General features: G+C 36.5%; 1 protein-coding gene across 1 annotated transcript; it reads left to right on the forward strand.

The window, feature by feature from the left end:
* Window positions 1-16196: 16196 nt before the first annotated feature.
* Window positions 16197-20721, forward strand: LOC149563203 (uncharacterized). The gene is made up of 4 exons (XM_089826574.1): window positions 16197-16783; window positions 18136-18419; window positions 19441-19668; window positions 20098-20721. The coding sequence occupies exons 1-4, from the start codon at window positions 16285-16287 to the stop codon at window positions 20584-20586; spliced, it is 1500 nt and encodes a 499-aa protein (XP_089682700.1). The 5' UTR covers window positions 16197-16284; the 3' UTR covers window positions 20587-20721.
* Window positions 20722-20970: the final 249 nt, after the last annotated feature.

Here is a 20970-nt window from a genome sequence, read left to right on the forward strand (position 1 = left end):
GTACTGTCAGATTCAGGTCATTTAAGTGAGTTCATAGAACTTGGTGATTTGTTGTCTTATTGAGATTCATGATGAATCCATACTCCCAACATGATGCTTGGTTGAGTGAATTCCTTTTACTTGTATCATTTGTTTCATTTTTCATATCCAACCCTTGCATTGGTATTATGTGATTATATACATGAAGTTGGTTGTGCTCAAACACAAGTGCGTGCATGCATGTATGAAGGGCTCTTGCAAGACCCAAACTCCCATATATAGGCTAGTTGAGAGATTGTTCATTTTGGGGTTGGGTTGGGAACTTGCATTGCTTATGGGCACTCATTGTGTGATGAGCATGAGTATGTATGGTAGACATGTGGAGTGGCTTCACTCGTGTACCTCAACTTAGAAGTGGCTGACAAGGTAACATGAAGAGATTTAAACAAGTGATAACCAAAATTAATAAATGGGATTAGAAAAATTAATGATAAGATAAGAGAACATGTTATGATATGTGTCCTCTTGATAGAGTTGAGTTACCATACCATATAAGGGCAGGGTGTGTGGCCTCCTATTGGAGTTGAGTTACCATGGCAGGAATGTGGCCTCCAAAGGGAGTTGATTTATTATCCTATATAGCTTGGGTTTCCCGATGCAAAGTGAATTACACTCCACTAGAGTCCCTACATAGTTATCCCATAGAGTGTCTGACCAATGACCTAATGTACTGCATTGTCTTCATGGGCATATATATATTGGTATCAAATTCTGCTTAGCATGTGTATAAGCCATTGGTGATTGTCTTATGTGATTGCATTCAAGTCATTGTCTCTATAAGCATGACAAGAGTGGGCCTACGGGTACCATTTGGTTGGGAGGCATAGCTACCTATTGGGGATCAATGTAGAGAGATGAGTTTCTTCTAGTCTTGAGGTTAGAGTTGATGTTTACTTGGTGCTTTGGTATATCTGGAGTATGTTTTCTTGTGATTTTTGTTTTACCTTGGACACATTGATAACATATTTTAGATGATTCTTAGTATGTTTACTTGTTACATTCCTTCATCCTGATGCTAGCTATTATTGCATAGTTGATGCTACTTACAACTATTATGAATTAGCAATGCAATTGATAGATTAGCACATTGAATGTTCCATGTTTCTTGATGACATATTTGATGGTTATTGCTAAGGTATATCTCATAAGGTAACACCAATGGTCTTGTTGGTGAATTGAGATTCATGCTCGTGGTATGGTTAGGATCCTTGAGGTCTCATTATGGCATTATGTTTGGGAGGAAAAAAGCAAGGTTGATTTAGTTCAGTTTGCATCTTATGATTGTGTTTTCCCTTCATTGTAATGTTGCTTATGTATATGTTTTTATGAGGATGTTGATTATCATAAATTAGAGTAGTGGGATGTTATGTGTGGTTTGGGATGTTATGTGTGGTTTTTTGATCCTCTTTATGCTTCTTGGTGCTCTCGAGTGTTCATTCCTTAACCTTGGTGGTTCCGGTACTCCCTGGTGTGGAGCTATTAACCTTTTTCATCTCTTTATTTAGCTTTTCAATTCTTCTTTTTAGCTCATATAACCTTAGGACAACAAAATAGGATGATACTGGTAAAGTATCTCCCCATAGTACTAAGAAATATCACCTAGCAGTACACAGAAATATTGTCTAGTAGTATTATGAAATATTTCCTGGTTAAGAAGTGTCTCCTGGCAGTACTGAGAAATGTCACTTGGAGTTTCTCATGAAACCTATAAATCCAAACAACGAACACTTCTCAACTTGTTTGATGAATGTTGACAGGTGATTTAGTTACCCTTTTGGGAATTCTTGATCCTTGGACCTTGGCAATTTGTCTATGGGATGCATATGATTTAGATGTCATTTTTGGACATCATCTTAACGTTGTTAATGATAAATTGAACTTGTATGGATTAATTGCTTGGGAAATTTGGATTTGAGCTTTAAACTAAACATCGATCATGATGTTAGATTATATCTTGAGATGAACCTTGTATGATTAATTCATGTAGGTGGATATGGTTGCATTTGTGAGTGATGAATGCTTGGGGATCTTTGGTGGTTTGGTTATTTGTCTTCTATTGTGATCTCTTTTATGTTTGTAGTTCAATGTATCTATGCCTTACCTTATAAATAAAATATTCATCTTTATTTATCCTTATTTTGAAGGATCTCTAGATAGGGATATCAAATTGAGTAAGGGATGACATAAAGTCAATATCTAGACTATTCTACAAGAATCTAAGATAAGGAAAAAGACAATCAACAAGATCAATGACTGGAACAATTAAGACAAGATCTGATGGTAAAGATTCGATACGTGTTTTGAGATCTAAGAAAAAGTTCAAGTTCCAATGTGGAGTTACAAGTTGCAAGATTTGAAAATCATTTCACCAGCACTAGATTCAATGAACTTGAACTTGTGTGGATGACAGGATTTCATGGAAATCCTAATGGATGAGATGAAGCGGCAAAACTCTATCTATTTAAGGAAGATACAAGAAGGAAAATGTTGATTGTCTAGTTGATAGTCAAGTTGATGTGAAGTGCTTGAAGGAGACCCTGCCAAACATATCAAAATGTGAAGTTGAAGTGGAGTGAAGTGTTGATTTAATGGCCAGTCAGTGAAAATAGATATTGAGTAGAAAGAAGATCCAAACAAGCAAAGTGAGTTGCATATTTATGAAGTCATTTCACTGTTATTCTCTAACAATTGTAGTAGAAAATCTCTTAACCGAGTGGACTATATAGTCTTTTTATTTGTAAATCCTTATTGTAAGGTGTTAATCCATTGAATGTTTGTAACTCCTTTAGAGAGGTCACTCATAGAAGGGTGAGAAGGTCTAAACAATCTTTGGTGAAAATCCCCTAACATGATCACACCTAACAAGTGTTTTTGTAATCTTTAATAGGGTTGACTCTTAATTGAGCTCACTTTAGAAGAGTGAAAACATTTTGGGTGACTAGTCCATGGTGGTTTTTACTCTAATTGGGTTTCCATGTTAAAAATCATGGTGTTAATGTGTCCATTGATGCTTTGCATGTCATTTTCTTTTACATGTTAAAACTATTATTATTTTTGTAAGTCGGTTAATGAAGTTGATACTAGCTATAGGAAGTGAAATTTATTTGATGGATAAGGTTGATTAATTCTATTGTGATTATCAAGTTGATTTACTATAAGTTAAAGTTGTTATAAGTGTGGTGAATTGTTTGTAAGGGTCTGAGGAAAACTGTTATTTAACAACATATAGATTAATGCCAACTTTTACATTAAAAAATGTTGTTTGAGCACTAGACTAGCATTAAGGATTAAAACAAGTAAAAAAGAGAGCTTGAAATGCACTTGTTTGTTGGAAGTTCAAAACCTCTTTAGCTAAGAGCAAAAGGATATCTATTTCGACCAAATTCATTGAGGACACAATCCCAACCTCATCCCTTATGATGTCAAAGCCTTCGCATTTAACAAGACTTGACCCCTAGTGAACTCTTTTTGAACTAAACAACTTCAACAATAAACCAAAGACCAATTGACATAATACACTTTTCACTTCAACAATAATAATTTAAAAATATTAATATTTAGTAATTCAAATCGACTTATCAATATTAATTATTACTTAATACATTGAATAATTAACCTTCAACTAAGAAATAAGTGTTCAACCAATTCTGTATGTATGATATTATCAACAAACCCAAAACCACTTTATTGACAAATCCTTAATAACCCATTGATTAGAAATTAGTGAACTTCATCTTCTACATAGCCACCGCTATATGCATCAATGTCAACAATCCTTTTTCAATGAACCTTCCCGAGGGGAAAAGCAAGGGTAAAAAAGCCACCCCGTAATTTATATGTGATATTTAATGCGAAAGGCAATATGTAAGTGCGACTTAGATCATTTCATGAGCTAATTAATTATTTTTTAAGAAGCACATGTTACGTGGCAGGTACATCAGTAAACACAAATACTGACAAAAGCAAAGCACTTTCACAGAACGGACAAGAGTAAGAAGACATTCCTTCACTCTCAACAATTTTTTTATTTTATTTATTTATTTACTTAAAAGAACTTCATTTATTTAATTATTAGCAATTATACTTTATTTAGGAAAGCATCATATTGATTTATACGTTAGTTTGATTATATTTTATTAACTCTTAATTAAAGTAGGATATGAGAAGAATTTATAAGCTAGTGTGATTAGCATTTTAGTAGTTTTATAAAATAAAAATAAAAATTTATGATTGACTTTTCAAAGATAATATTTAAAGAAAATCAATAAATTTAATTTTTGTGTTTATTTAGAATGTGTAATAAGATATTATTTATGATAATAAATTACTTTCTAAGTTTATTTTTTAAGGAGTATTTGGGGCATATATATATATATATATATATATATATAGTCTTAAAGATTTAGACAAATTATTTTATTCTTACTGTTTTATTTTTTGTGCTTTTTAAGTTTGAATTTTCTATTTAGATTACAATTGAGTATTCAAAATGTTCATGACGTGTATGATCAACTAAAAAAATAAATGAGATGATAAGTAATCTCATGTTTTATATTTCAATATAATAAAAGCTAATATTTTTAAAATTTAAAATTTGGATAGTGATGCATGCTCTGTGTGTGTGTGTGTGTGTGTGTGTGTGTGTGTGTGTGTGTGTGTGTGTGTGTGTGTGTGTGTGTGTGTTTAAAGTTTAAATTTACAATTTAGATTACAATTGAGTATTCTAATTTTTAACGATTTGTATGATCAACCAAACAAATAAATGAGATGATAAGTAATCTCATGTTTTATATTTCAATATAGTAAAAGCTAATATTTTTAAATTGTTTAATTTGGATAGTGATGCATGCTATATATATATGATGCCAAGCATAACCCACTTCTTCAGATCTAGTCTATTTTTTTGACATCAAGTTTTAAAAATGTAGCATGTAATTACCAAAGCAAAGAATTGTCAAATATCAATCACAATCAATTAAAGAATAGATCAACAAAAGATCCTTCCTCAAGAGATAATGATAACTCTTTTCTTATATTTAATGGTATGCATACAAGTAACACCATGATAACTCTTTTATTCATATTTAATAATATGCCAATTAATTATAAAAGCAACACACTATTTACATTAATATAATTCTATTGATCACCAAAGCATGCCATCAAAATAGTGTGAGTGACATCTCCTAATATTGATGGATTAAGGAATTCCTCCACTAATGACATGAGAAACTACTAGATAGTGGGCTAAGTGTATTTCTACTTAGCCATCATATACAAGTTCTAGAAAAATAACGTCATTTACATATCTTGCAAGTGTTCTTTGTAGCATCTTATTGCTAAGAAAATGGAGTATTAGCCTTGTGGTTATAAAAGTTTATTGTTGATAAATGAGTGTGGGGGTCTTGTAAGTGTTAGAAATAACAACCCTCACAACACAACTGAGAGGGGAGGGGTGTGAATCAATTGTGTGCAATGTTCACAAACTTTAAACTTCTCAACCGGATCACTAATGAATGCTATAGATATATAAAATAGTATGAATAAGATATAAGCCAACATCATAAGACACTAGTTTTTTGTTCTCAAGGAAAACCATGTTAAGGGAAAAACCCTAGCGGGGATGATACCCACAAGACCATGCACTAATATGAAAATTTCCCTGTTAGGAGACCTTGCACTATTAGGAATTGATACAAAGCATTTAGTACATTGGTTCCTATTAAAGGATAATACCCCTACATTTGATACACGCGAGGGTATTTCACTCAATATCTAGGAGTAAGAAGACATCATACGTGAATTTATTCCCCTTTCCATAAATCTATGTTCCCTACTTGAAATCATTTTCTATAGTGAACTAAGGCAATTTCATAACTTGGGACTTGTCTTAAAACCCTCTCTCCTACTTGCAACCATATCTTAGCAAATGATGTTTTTTCTCTGTCAAGATCCACTTAGATTCATGCAAACATGGAGTGCACTAAATCATCAAATTTAGGATCCACTGCCATAAACTTACCTAAAAAAATGTCTTAAAGCTTAAAATTTGCATCTACCTAATATTGTAAAGAAATACTCTCGAGTCATGGCCAAATCAACATTATTATGTTTTATTAGAATGAGATTTAATCTCTAACTAAACTACTATTTTATTGACGATGCATGCATATCCCAATGCCAGTACTCTATCTTTTTTAGATCCAAATTATAATTATGAGAAAACCTCTTGCATAAGAAAACTCTCTACTTTTTTGTACGTGCATCCACCATCTAATGTAAAATTCCAATCACAAAAAGGTGCTAAATAGGGCCAAGGCAATAAATTTTATAAATTATGACATTTCCAAAATTTCTCCTCATTGTGGAGAATCTCCTTTTACATGATCAAAATTGGAGGCTTACACTCTATATAGAGATAATTTTAACCCCATTTAACATCCTTTCCTAAGCACTATAATCTTTCTTCCTATAAATAGTTGATCCTACTTTTTTCATAGGTAGTGGATTGAAGCCTTGATTATTTATTATTATGTGTGTAAATTAATTATTATTATATGTTAAGATTGAGTAGATTCAAACCCAAGACCTCCCATATGAGAGGCTCACAATTTATCGTTATGTTGTAGGCTCTTGCCTAACAATTTATCCTACTTTATGTTGCATATACAACCTTATTTTTTCTCCTAGTACAAAGATTCTTATCATTTTTCCTAGCTAGTGCTTTAGATACTTTCATGACCACCTTATAGTTAGTCTCAATGGAAATACACCCGTATGATCTCACCATGCAAGAGAACCACACATGCATATCACCATTTGAAAAGGCATTACCATGCCTCAATTATTCTATTAACATTTTGTACCCCCAATAATTGATTGACTCTAATAACAACTTCCTTGTCATAATTAATGTTTGATATCATTTGAGTGAAAGTATCCATGAATCAAAATATAAATGTACTATTTTATTACTTATTGTTTCTTTAACAATGAGGGAAATTTATACTACTATAATATAAATGTAAGATTTAAAATACAATTATAACATTTTTTGTTGATATCAATGGTTTGATTTTAATAAATGAAGTATATAGTTTTTGAATTAAAAAGCAACCAAAACAAGGGGGATGGCCCATTAAACAGTCAAATTGGTAAGCCACCAACAGATTACCAACCAAAATTACCACCTACAACTTTTAACACAAAAATATTGTTCAAAATCACAACTAAAAAAGTGTCAATAGGCATAACACAACCACTGTCTGTACTAGAGCTTATGAAACTAAGAAAGCAAAAAAATAAAGGCACTACTGCCTTAAACCCAATAAAGTTCAACAACCAACAAAAAAAAGAAAAAAAAAACATAATAAATCAAGAGGAAAGAGCCCTAAGACTTCTTGGCATCCTTCCTCCCTAGGAGGATTTTAGCCCAATCTTCCACAAGGAAGTCAAACAGTATCCTGGAGTCCTCATTAGTCAAATCACCCTCTTGGTCTTTTAGCAGATGTAACATGGTAGCAACAACATGCGTCACCTTGACAATAAATTTAGTCAAGAGACACATTCTTTCCTCCAGAGCATAGATTCTCTCCCACAGTTCATTGCCAGCCATCTTATGGACCTCCTCAGTGACCTCTTGCTTGTCACAATGATAGCCATCCACCTGTTGCTTAGTGACATCTTGCACAATCGAGGGTTAGGTATAACATCATCTTTGGAAGAAACCCTGATATCATAATAGGGGAGGGCACTCTATCCACAATTTCAAGGAACTGGTCCCGATTTAAGTCCACACATCCCAACCCAATGGTGGTTGAAATATGCATAATCTCTTTTCTCCCTATAATCCCATCTCTCGAGCCAAACCTTAAAGAATCAGAAACCTCTACTTCCTCCTCCTCCATGTTCCCCTCACCAAAATTTGAAGCCTTCTCTTTAATCCTTTGTTTAGGACAACCCGTCTCCACTAAATCAGACGACTCCTCCTATGAGGCCCTAGATCTCAGCTTCCTTATAGTATTGGATTTCATAATCCTCCCTAACCTCCTCCTATCACCTCTCCCCTCATCCTTCAATTCCTCTAGTTCCTTCTCTTTCCCTTTATCTGACTTCCCTTTTTTACCGAAGGGGGTGGGCTTCGACTCAACAAGGGACCCACTGGGTGAAGGTTGTGGGGTAGGGGCTCTAGGGCTCATGATCTTAAGGGGGACCTATTGAGGACAAGGGTTGGGGTGAGCACAAATATCAATCTCAACAATCCTAGGGGGGTCAAAGCAAGGTGAAATTGATAAAGTTGGAACATCAACCCCTGATGCAAAATGGTATAATTAACCCCCTTCCTCATTTTTTCTTTAGCATCAATAGTTGTATCCACCAAATCATGTAACAAAAAGAACATGATGGAAATAAAGTCACGGTGGCAAAAATGGTTTAGGAGAGGGAAATGATAGTAATAGTAAACACCATACCTCCCTTCCAGAGTTAGGTACTTCATCAACATCAGAAAAACTTCATTCCATGGCTCGGGGAGCTTCTCTCGCATAAACCCTCCTCAGTTTCGAATAGGTTCTTCCCCTTCTAAGAAGAAGCAATGTAGACTCGTTTCGTCAGTCACCCTTGTCACTTTTTGCCATTTCCTTCCCCTCATAGCAAGTCCTATCGCCAAAGAGATGACTTCCTCTAAGATATGAAACGAGATGCCATTAATTGTGACTCTTCGATCCTCCTCAGAATTGGCAAACTGCAAGGAATAATTCTCATCGTACCCATTCAATGCCTCCATAAACAGGATGAATCCTCCCTCCTTGAGCATCTACCACACCAGCGGCTTCCTAGCACCTAGAGGCAATTACTAAGAATGCAATCACACTTAGGTGAAAAAATAATGGCCTTTAAGAAAATATAAGGCCTTTATTGTTAATAATAGTTGTGTCCCATCTAGACATAAATGTCACACGTCAACTACCTTTATCTCTTCTCCAATCTTTTCCATCATTCCCAATACTCCCAAACCATTTAAAATTTGAACTTTATCATTCCCAATACTCCCAAGCCATTTAAAATTTGAACTTTTACTCATCACAGCATATGAGGGCATGCACAAAAAAATCATTAAAAATTCACTCATCTCAAACTTCAAAATTCCTTCTTTTTTAGGTCATGTGAATTTATTATCACAAGTACCTTTCCGCCACTCCTTGCCATCTATCGATAATGAACCTGTCTCGTCCGCCTACTCAACAACAAGTCACTATAATTTTAAAGGATCCTCCAGCTAGATTTCATCGTGCCTGATTTCTTTACTCGCTAAATCTCTTACTAAGTTTGGCAAGGCATTAAATTCCCTCCAACATCGTACTCCCTTCACATTTATACCTAAAGCCACCATTCCATCAGCCACCCCATTTCCCTCCCAAAAAATATGATGCATTTCAAATCTTTTTAAAATAATTAATAAGTGTCTGATGTCTTCTACAATATGTTTGATTGCCCACCCTGCCTTCATGATGCCTTTTATAGTCTCTATAATGATTTTTGAGTCACCTTCAATCTCCACATTTTCCCATCCAAATCTAATTGCCAATTTCAAACCCTAAAAAAGAGCAATTGCTTCTGCAATATTGTTGGAAACTTTTCCCAACTATCTAGTATAGGCCAAGAGCATCCTACCCTCATTGTCTCTAACTATACGTCCACCCATCGATCTCTCCTTTCTAGCAGCACTATCAAAGTTGAGCTTAACCCAGTTCTCTCTTGGGGGTTTCCATTGTGTTCTTTTCCTTGCCAACAGATTGGAATTATTAGTCTCCATTATACCTCCTCTAAATTCCAGCACTTGGCAATCCTGATATCGAACAGATTTGTGGGGGGGGGGGTCGCCAGCTTCCTCCACCTGTTGCACTTCATATTCTCAAGTAGAAGTTTGCAAATCTTGTCTACAAAAACCTCCTCATTCCTAAATGCCCTATTATTTCTCACCTTCCAAATACCCTGGCAGATGTGGTGGGGGGGGGGGGGGGGGGGGGGGGGGGGTTGGGTAGGTAATTACCTTTCACATACTGACAAGGAGGGGGTGGTAAAAGGGCCTTGTCAACACTCAACAAATTGCTCAATTCCCTTATTAAACACCCAATTCACATCTAGTTTCTGCAATACCCTCCCCCAAACATTAGAAGCATAATTACAATCAAGGAACATATGGGTAATATTCTCCTTCACTTTCTTGCACAAATAACATCTATTGAATAATTGAAATCCCCTTTTCATGAGATTATCAATAGTGAGTATTTTCCCATGAATGGTGGTCCACCAAAAAATATTAATATTTGGAATTAAATGGTTAAACCATGTATTCCCCCAGTAATTAGGCTCTAAGGCTTTATCAAACATTAATTTGTAAGAAGATCTAACAACAAACTCCCCCATCAAGGTAGCCTTCCAAATGAACGTATCATTCTGGTCCGCTCCTAGGATTCGGTACCCTTCAAGTAGACCATTTAGCTCTTCAATCAACTCCCCACCATTTAAAGCATTATGTTGCAATTCAACTTTTTTCCACTTCATCCTTGGGCCAATAAAATCGACAACCTTATTCCCCACCTGCTCCTAAAGGTGATCCTGAAGGGACCCATACTTCATTATTGTTAAAGGTTTATCAGTAAGCCATGGATCCTCGTAGAAATTAATCTAATTACCATCACCCACCAACCACCTCACACCTTTTCTCAAAAGACTTATGTTTCTCACTATACTACCCCAAATCATAGATCCTATAGGAAGATCATTTCTCCAGATGGAGTAAGAGAATTTCAAATTTCCCAGATACTTGGCTTTCAAATTTTTACACCAATTGGCCTCCTCCTTCATTAGGTTCCACCCCACCTTAGTGAGAAGCACATTATTCAAATTAGATATCCTTCTAACTCCCAAGCCTCTTATACTCTTAGGTTTACAAACCATGTCCCATCTTACCAAGCTTAACCTATTCTTCTCACTTCCTCATGACCAAAGGAAATTTCATTGAATTTTCTCCAATTTGTCTGCCATACACTGAGTAAGTTTGAACAGTGATAGGAAATGCATAGGTAGGGCTTGAAGGGATGAAATCAGAAGTTGAAACTTACCCATGCTACTCAAGGTTTTACCTTTCCACCCAATCAACTTATTTTCCATTTTTTCCAGGATGGTATTCCAAAATTTGTTACTTACATCTTTCACTATCAAAGGAAGGCCCATATACATATCAGGGAGCACAACAATATTACACCCCAAAATATTTAAGATCCTCTGTTGAATATCAACACCTTACTTTTATCCAAATTAATTTTTTGCCCTACATTGACCGCATAAATCTCCAGGACAAATTTCTAGGCCCTAGCTTCACCCACAAAGGATTCCCTACTTAGGAAGGTGTCATCCATAAACTGCTAAATCACCTCTAATGGAAGCATGGAGGTAGGTTTAATACCTTTGATCTCCCCCCTTCCATCTTTCTTAGGAATGCCCATCCCAACACTTTTGCCACCATAATAAACAAGTAGGGAGAGATAGGGTCACCTTGTCTTAATCCCCTCTCCCTTCCAAAGTTCCCCCAAGGTGAACCATTCACCAGCACTGAGTAATTAACAGTTTCTATCATTGATCTAAACATCCTTATAACCTTTTGGCTAAAACCAATTTTAACCATAACTTCATATAAGAAGGTCCAATTGATCCTATCATAAGCTTTAGAGATATCAAGTTTCAAAGCGATACCCAGATTACTATTCTTCTCCATAGAGTGAAGCATCTCATGAGTGGTTATGGCCATATCAAGGATTTAACACCTCAGAACAAACCCATTTTGAGTTTTCCCTTTGAATTTATGTAGTAGTAGTTTTAATCTATTCACCATAATTTTATAAAAGATCTTATAAGTGGTGTTACAGAGGCTAATCAGCCTAAAATCTGAGAGGGCCCATGGGTCTTTGACCTTAGGGATTAGGGAAATAAACATTTTATTGAGTTTCTTGAGAAACTTCCCAGTTCTGAAAAAGTCATGGACAACCCGGAGTAGATCCAATTTAACCACTTCCTAGAAGTATTGGAAGAAAGCCAGGGGAAACCATCAAGGCCAAGGGATTTGTAGGCTTTTATAGAGAAGATAGCTCTGGGAACTTGCTCCTCAGTAACCAGCTGTGTTAGTTCCTCCACCAAGATAGTTGTGGGCATGGAATTGATCAAGCATCATCTGTCCTCCTCCTTGATATTTATATGCTCCTCTTTATAAGAGTTCTTGAAGTAAGTAGTAGCTCAATTGTTTATCTCTTCAGTTTTAGTGAGCTTCACATTATTATCATCTTTGATAGTATCAATCACATTTCTCTTTTTATGGATGGATGCCAACCTATGGAAAAAAACAATATTCCTATCCCCCGGCTTGAGCCATAAAACCCTTGATCTTTGCTTCTAGAAGATCTCCTCTCTGATCATTGTATCGTTCCAAACCTTCCTACAGTTATCCTCTTCCAAAATCATTTCTTCCGAGGCTAAGCCTTCCCCCATAGCTTTATGGGGCTGCTCTAATTTCTTTTCCACCTCTGCCTTAGTCTTAAAGATATCCCCAAAAATCTTTTCTGCCAAGGTCTCACATTCCTTCTAACATTCTCCAGTTTAGTAGAGAGTATGTACATAACAGTTTCTTCCACACTAATCCCCCACCATTCCACCACCCGAGTACTAAAATCAAGATGAGATTGACACATTATTTCATATCTAAAGGGTCTTGGGCCCCCTTAAGACACTTCTTTCCAATTAAAAAAGATGGGAGCATGATCCAAGACTGTCCTGGGTAATCTTGTGAGAGAGGAGGAAGTCAGACCCTCCCAACTAGCTGGGACCAAAAGTCTATCCAATTTGACTTGGATAAGGTCAACTCCTTTCCTATTATTCGACCAAGTGAACTTCACTCCATGCATCTCCATATCTATTAAGTCATTTTTATTAATGAATTCAGCCAAATCCTTGATACTATCATTAAAATCCACCTTTCCTCCAACCTTCTCTGAGGGGTATAGAGGGGAGTTAAAATCTCCCATACAGAAAGTATTTTTGTTACGAGAGAGAAAGACATACAACTCCTACCATAGACAACTACTTCCTTGTCTTGAGTTTGGGGCATACACATTAACAATATTCTAGATATTGTCATCTTTCCTATGTTCAGTAACACGATAGTTTTTAGAACAATGTATAATACTTCCTTTACCGGCACTTGGGTTCTAGAAAGTGGCCATACCTCCACTTCACTATAACAAAAATTAGCACCTGGCCAAATATAACTAGCAATACATTCCAAGTTAGACATAGTCATTTTAACTTCCTGGATTAGAAGAATATCAATTTTTAGGTTAGACAGTTGTTGCTTGAGGGAAAACTATTTTTGAGGGCTATTCAACCCCCTCATATTCCATGATAGAATGATCATTTTCTACCTTTTGTCAAGGACTCCAAGGTAGGTTGCCTGCCACTAGCCACCTCTCTTGCCATCTGCTTTGTTCTTCTACTCTATTTCCTAGATTTCCCCACATCCATCTTTAACTCTATCTCCACCTCAGATTTCTTTGATACTCCTGTCTACCTTCTCTGGGTTTGCCATTTCCCCTCCACATCCTCGAACGTGGCCAGCGGTTCCACCCTCTTAGAAATTGGGGGAACATCTTCACTCCAACAAAGTACTCTAGCTACCTCCACATCATCCAAGTCTTTCCCTTTTCCTCTCTTTGAAGCTTTACTTTTATCCTCCTTACCCCCATATACCTCCTCAATCACTATGTTTCTCGAAGGGGTGCTGAGGAGATCCTCCTTATTGTGGTATTGGATTTGAATAAATAATGCCACATCATGTACTCATTATAAAATTGATCATTTACGGAATACTCCAAATTCCCTTGAATGAATTTGCTCCTCACATATTTGAATATTTAAATTCTTTAGAAAACATGTAACCTTTAGAATATAATTAATGTCATCAATGACTATGTGGTCTAATTGAAAGATGTCATTATTGAAGAAACATGAAGCAATCACACTCAAACAACAAAACTTGTCCCTCTCTAATATGTAAGCAAAGTTAAAATTGAAATATGTCGTAATACCTAAAAAAATAGTTTCAAATAATTAGAAAAATTAGTAAAATCATTTATTAAATTATAAGACAACTAAAATCCAAGACAACCCAAAAAAAGATGATAGAAGACCACTATACAAGGTGACAAAACAACCATAATACCTTAAAAATAGTTTTAAATAATCATGAAAATTGCTAATATCATTCAATAAGTTATAAAAGAGTTAAAATTAAAAAGAAAAGGCATACAACTATAAGAAAAATTAATTCAAAAAGAGGTTGAAGATAACTATTATAATCTATAAATAACAAAGAAATTTTTTGCTAAATGCAAATATTACAAGTTTTGAAATCAAATTATGTAATTTTTAATTCCAATTAATTGAAATATTTGAGTAGTATATGATTTTCTTCAAGAATGAAAGTACAAAAATTATATTGACAAACTTTATGTAGTAGATATGAGGTCACAATTTCTAGTCTCCCTTCCATCCACATGATATTGAAAGGTTTGTCACATTAGTGTCAACTAATATAATGTATATGATAGATGATATATAACTTCCTATGGTAGGCACGAGATCATGAGGTCCAACCTACTCACAACCCCAACGATATTGGAAGAGTGTTTCCTTAATATCAAATACCAAAATACATATGATTGGCAAGAGGTTCTTGTGGTAGGCATGAGGTCATGAGGTATAATCTCCCTCCAACCCACGTGGTATGGAAAGGCACATCTCACTAGTGTTAAGTACTAAAATGTATATTGATTAGAGAGAGCTTCTAATGGTGAGCATGGTCCAATCTCCCTATATATATATATATATATATATATATATATATATATATATATATATATATATATATATAATTTATTATTTTATTTTTTTGGTACACAGGGTATCCCAACAGCTTAGCCCAACCACCCAACCCGTCTTACCTTGGACTTTCATATTGCGCAGTTGGTGTTGCAGAAGGAGTAAGCATGGGTGAGAACAACTCTCTAGCGACCCAACCCGCCTTACCTTGGACTTACATATTGCCAAGTTAAGATCCAAAAAGAGACAAGTAGAAACAGGAACAACTCACAAGTAATCCCCCTCTTAATCTGGAAAGAGAGTCGCACCTAAGACTTGTGAAGAGCAAAACCAAAGCCTAAGCCAACTTATCTAACCATTCAAACTTACTAAAATATATGTATAATTTAATAAGAAGAATTTTTTCTAATAGACTCTTTCATTATGAAGGATGGGGAGAAATTTAAAAGAACGAAAAAGAAAGGAAACCTTATAGTTCTAACAAATGGACAAATACACCAACCAACCAATTAAATGATAAATAAGCAAATCATCAAATCATCCATCACATTAGAATCTTGTAACAACACTATCACAAAGTGAGAAAATCCACGCACGCGTCCTCATTTGTGTAGAAAGGACCACACGACACATGGCACTGAAATGTTTACCAAGCCATTATTTCGTGTGAAAGACAAATGATAAAAATCTCGATCGAATGCTACAGTAACGGAGTTTAACCAGAATTGTTGTTTAGACGGTTTGAACTCGTTTTGATGGCAGATTAGGGCACAAATTTCATGATCTTTAAAGCAGAAGCTCCAACTACAAAAGCAAGGAAGAGTCGGAGCAGGGCCCGCAGTGCCAAATCGGTGCAGAAAGTCAAAAGGGAGATAAAAATTCATGCCTTCCTTGATGTTCCCATTGCTGGTGGAAGGGGCAAAAAGAGAGGAAACCTAGGACGCCATTAAAAGCCCTTTCAAGAAGAAACTGCCAGCTTTTCAAACGGGGGGCAAGTAAAAGAAGAAGAAGAATTCAACGCGAGTCATTCTGTACAGTGCAAGTCTTCTAGATGGCGCATAATGAATGCCCATTTGATCCAATTTTCAAAGCATTCAAAACCCCATCAGATTTCGGAGTTAGCCGCCCATCACAGCGGCACCGTGGAAAGCGAGAAGACGACCTCCACAGCCCAGGAGTGCTGTTTCGTATGATTTAAATATTGTGGGAAACAAGATTTTCCAATTGTGACGGAATTTTTATACATATTGGGTTTGGTTTATCGGCCATGATGATTTGGGCTTCGGTTGTTTTTCCTGAGGAATTGGGTAGAAAATGCCACAAGAGCTCTCGCCGCCCCTGTCCAAGCTCCTCGCCATGAGCTTAGAGGGTGCTAATTCTTCATCTTCGTCTACTTCTTCGAGTTTTTCTTCGTTTTCTTCAATGAAATTGTCGGCAGGGAACAAGAGTTCGAACCCCGTGGTGGCCATTAAGGGCGTGGCGGGCAGCTCCAAGGCGGAGGAATGGAACGACAACATGCTTCAGACGGGGGATGTGGTGGAGGAATTGAAGATCGGAAGCTATGCTACGCTTACGGCTCCGTTTAAGGGCGGCAGGAGCGGGCTTCAGAAGGAGCTGCATAAGTTTTACAGGAAGAATGATACGCTGGTTTTGGTTCGAGTCCGGCGGGGCCGCGGCGTCATAGCGGAGCTCCAGGCGTGTATTACTGCGGACGAAGGGGCGAAGAAGCAGTATACGCTCAGAGCCCTCAGCGACCCCAATTATGTCGTAGGTTTTGTCGATTCTTCCGAAGAAGAATGCCGCGCACTCCAAGGTAGGAGGATCACTACTCAACTCGTTCCATCTGTTTTTAGAAGTTGTTCAGGAACCGGCTTCTATGTGTATTCCTGTGATTAGTTCACTCATTCGAGGTTAAAGAGGAAAAATCAAATTAGCGATGGTTTTTTAATAGCTAAGCTTCAACTCGAGTCTTGCAATACGTTATTATTTGGAAAGTTTAGTGACATCTTGTGTCCAATTTCTAGGTAATATGATAGATATGTAAAGATTGTGAAATTGGATGTATAAATGAATTTGCGGGAATAGCCATCTACTTTAAAGTTTCTGAAATCTCATCCTAACAGATGGCTCAACATCGTAGAATGAAATCGAGATGAATTCGAGGACTTGGGTGGTTTAACATCGTAGAATCGAAGGTGAAGGGCTTCCAGGAATTAGATACCTAGAGACTGTTCAACGAAAACCAAATGAATGCCATGGAATATACCTTAAGGTCATTAAATCGAAACCGGATGAATGTATATGCCTCAAGATCGTAAAGCCAAAGGCAAATGATTTTCAGGGAATGGATTAGCTTGGAATTCAAATGAATTCGAGGGAAGGGATGTCTTTAGATCGTGGAAGCAAAGGCAGATGATTTTTTGCTTTCTTACAGGAATTCATTTGATTGTTTTAGTTTATCTGGGAAAAATTTAAATAAAAATTGTACATAACAAATTTTATTTGCGGACTGGTGCAGAATAATCTTTATCTGCTCAACTGATGCTGAAAATCTCTCCATTCAGCTTCAATTCCGCAATCACTTGTTGTCTTAGTACCTGCACAACGAAATCACAACAGAGCAGATCGAGAGGGAAGGGAAAGTTTACTTGTAAAATCGAATTGACTTCAAGTTTTAGGGGAACGTAACAGAAAATATTCGATCACAGAATCCGTGAAGTTGATATGTTTTTTTTTTTAATGTGTAAAACTGAGCAATACATCACACCCACTATATCAAAGATCTGGTATATTCGACAGAATGGGTACCTTTAAGTCCAGGCTGCTGGACCTTGACATGTTCTGTTTTGTGTCTTTGACGGTTTCAGTTTAAACTTTTTATGTCCAAGATTAGTTATGTGTTGAATCGAATATTAGAATAAGCTTTCAGGGGGATTTGAGCGAACGGATTGTTGAAAACAAGCCAAAATCTACAGAATCCCCAACGTTTATTTTTCAAGTGTTCTGTTTCTAGGTATAAATTTGAGTAATATGCTATATCTAATCTTCTGCAAATTCCGGGTGAAATTAATAGAGTAGACAGCTCATTGTAATGGTATTTCAGATAATGGATTTGCGCTCCTAAGTCTGTTTTTAACCTTAGTTTTATTTCTTTCTTTTGATCAGCGTCTAGAGATGCGAGGGTGGAGTCTGCTCTGAGCAACGCACAGTTGAAAGACGGTTATGTTGCGTACCCGTGGGAGAAGAAAATGCAGAAGTTTTTGATGGTTCCGAAGTCTGGATGCTTCTTTTCAATCTTGTTTGTTCCACACAACTCTGATCGTGGACTTCAGCAGTACAATGACTTGGAGGATACCTTGGCGAGAGCATATACTTGGCTTACTGCTTCTCAGGCCTTTGGTGTTCCCATTGTTTTCATGAATATTCAAACAGAGCCCTTGCTTACCAAGGTATGGAGTGTTAATATTTAGGAGTAACTATGTTATTTAGAAGGCCATGTTAGAATTGAAAATCTCAGGCTTTCCCAGGGTGTGGACTAGATTTAGAAATCGTCTTGTAACAGGGACACAATTTGAATTTTCATGTATAGACTAAAAAATTTGAAATCTAAAAATGAATTCACAGTAGGTAAGTTGAATTTCCACTGAAAATGGATAAGGACTTTGAAATTAAAAATTATAGTGTCATTAGGACAGTAGTTCTATGCTCTGTCGTGAATAAAAAAATTCCAGCTGAGAGTTATTGTTTGTGATTGAACTTTAGCCGATCTTTGTGGTCTGAGAACTATGCCTGATGATTGAAATGACTGCTTTGCTATATGCTCAGCTGAGGGATTTGCACTATTGGAGGGAACATTTCACAAAATGAAAAAGTAATGAGATCCGTAGAGGTGGAATTCTTTTTAAATAAGGAATCCATGGTCCAAAAATATTTGCAGGAGCAGTCAGATAACTGTACAAATTAAGCCTGCCAGTCCTAAGGTTTATTCCTGGGTCTCGTGGAAATCCTGTGCTTAGCAATCCAGCTGCCTATTATTTCATTTGCACAGTAGGATCTGGCCCCCTGTTCTGTCCAAGATATTAATGCCCAATCTAGAGTACCTACTATGGAGGTGGATACCATTAATAGCACTGAATTTACTTGATAAAGTTAATCTCATGGTTGAGAAATCACAGACCATGCCGAGTTTGCCTTCCAAGGAAACAGGCAAGCTCATCAATTATCTACTAAAGTGTTATCATAAGAGTGCAAATGCTATTAGTCTGCTAATAATTGTGATTAGAGCCCTGAACCTCACCTGCTTAAGATTATTAAACAAATTATTAACAATCTATTTGCAGTCTCAAAATCTCCATGAAGATCTTCAAAAGTTTACCCACCGGCTGTTGGTGGAAGTTAAGTGTAAATAAGTTTTCTCTTTAAATCCAGTTTTCAAGATATAACTCATTGCTTTTCTTATTGGATTTACAGATATCAGGCGAAAAGGCATCAAATACAGTGAATGCGGGCTCCCTCTCAGATCTCTCAAGCATAGCAAATACAGGCCTATATGGCTTTGAGGATTACCATGGTGTGGACATAGGCGTTGTGAGGGCAGTCCGTTTATGGTATTCCCCTGCATCGGGGGAGCTCCCTTTACAACTTAAAGTAAAAGAAGGAGACACCAGGCTTGGATTCGCCATTAGCAGAACAGAAGAGGTTGGCTAATTTAATCATGAAAACCCTATTTAAATTACTTATATAGCTATATAATTACTTAAACGAAATCGTTTCTCTCTATCTTTCGTTTCAACCTGATGATGGATCATGTAGTATGATCCAAAATGTTGATGATGAAAAAAATCATACACATTTTAATATAGAAAGGCAATTATATAACATGATCCAAAACGTGATGAGAAAAATCATACTCAATGGACTGGAAATTGCACGAGTCTTTACTTATATAGCTATTTTTTGTTGGATTTTAATTGCGTGCAATATCTAGTAATCCAAGCTACTCTTTGATGATCCATTTGCCGTGAATATTTTGTCTCTCATGTATATGGATAACAATCATAAAGGCAAGGATCCTCGATGCACGCAAGCACGTCTAAACTCTGTCATGTTGTGTAATTGTCTTTTCAGGGATTCTTCTATGTTTCATCTGTGATGGATGAGGAAGGAACTGTAACAGTGGCATCTCGAGCTGGGCTGATTGACCTCTACAAAGATGCACGCGATGCTGGGAAGTTGCTTGTGATATCCAGAATCTCCAATGAGAAGATTGTGCCCTGGATGGTCTCTTCAGCAGGGGCCATCAGGTGTTTTGACTCCATTTCCCTGAGTCAGAAATTATCCCTTCACCGCCATGCACTTCGACCCATTCTCATCCATTTCATGCTCTGGGATGAAACCCTCCTCAGCACTCCAACCTCAGAGGAGCAGCATGTTGAAGCTCCCTTACCAATTCCAAGGAGTTCGGAAATTACAGTTTTGGTTCCCTCAGCAGCAGAAACCTCAACTGTTCCTAATGAAACTGATTCTGCTGACTTGAGAGCGCTGAGCAGAGATACAGCAGGGGAATTTTCTTTTCGAAACCAGCCCTTCATGTCACCGGGGAACAGCTGGGTGTAATGTAAAATTCATTTTCCTGTAGTTTGAAAGCAAATTCACAATGTAAAATATGAAGACATGGGGACATGAATTCCTTTGATGGGGTTTGTGGATTGTTGAGATTATTAATATAGACAAATCCTCAAAGTTTATCTACATGTGAAAATCGACTCAATCTTGTAAAGCTTTTACAAGGTCCAAATTAGTATTGACAAGATATTTAAGTATGTTGAAGTTAGCATAATACTCAAGTTACAATCGTCATAATCCAAGAGCAAAGATCCATACTGTTTTGCCATTTTTCTTTAACATGTTCAGAACTCATGGAAGACATGACACAAACTCTTCACATGTAGTACATTTTGATAAGTCAATTTAAGGGTAGCATACTTCCATTACCAGATA

The sequence above is a fragment of the Cupressus sempervirens genome, chromosome 4 (genome assembly GCF_028749045.1).
Source record: "Cupressus sempervirens isolate cs-2001-9-10 chromosome 4, ASM2874904v1, whole genome shotgun sequence".
Taxonomy (NCBI): Eukaryota; Viridiplantae; Streptophyta; class Pinopsida; order Cupressales; family Cupressaceae; genus Cupressus; species Cupressus sempervirens.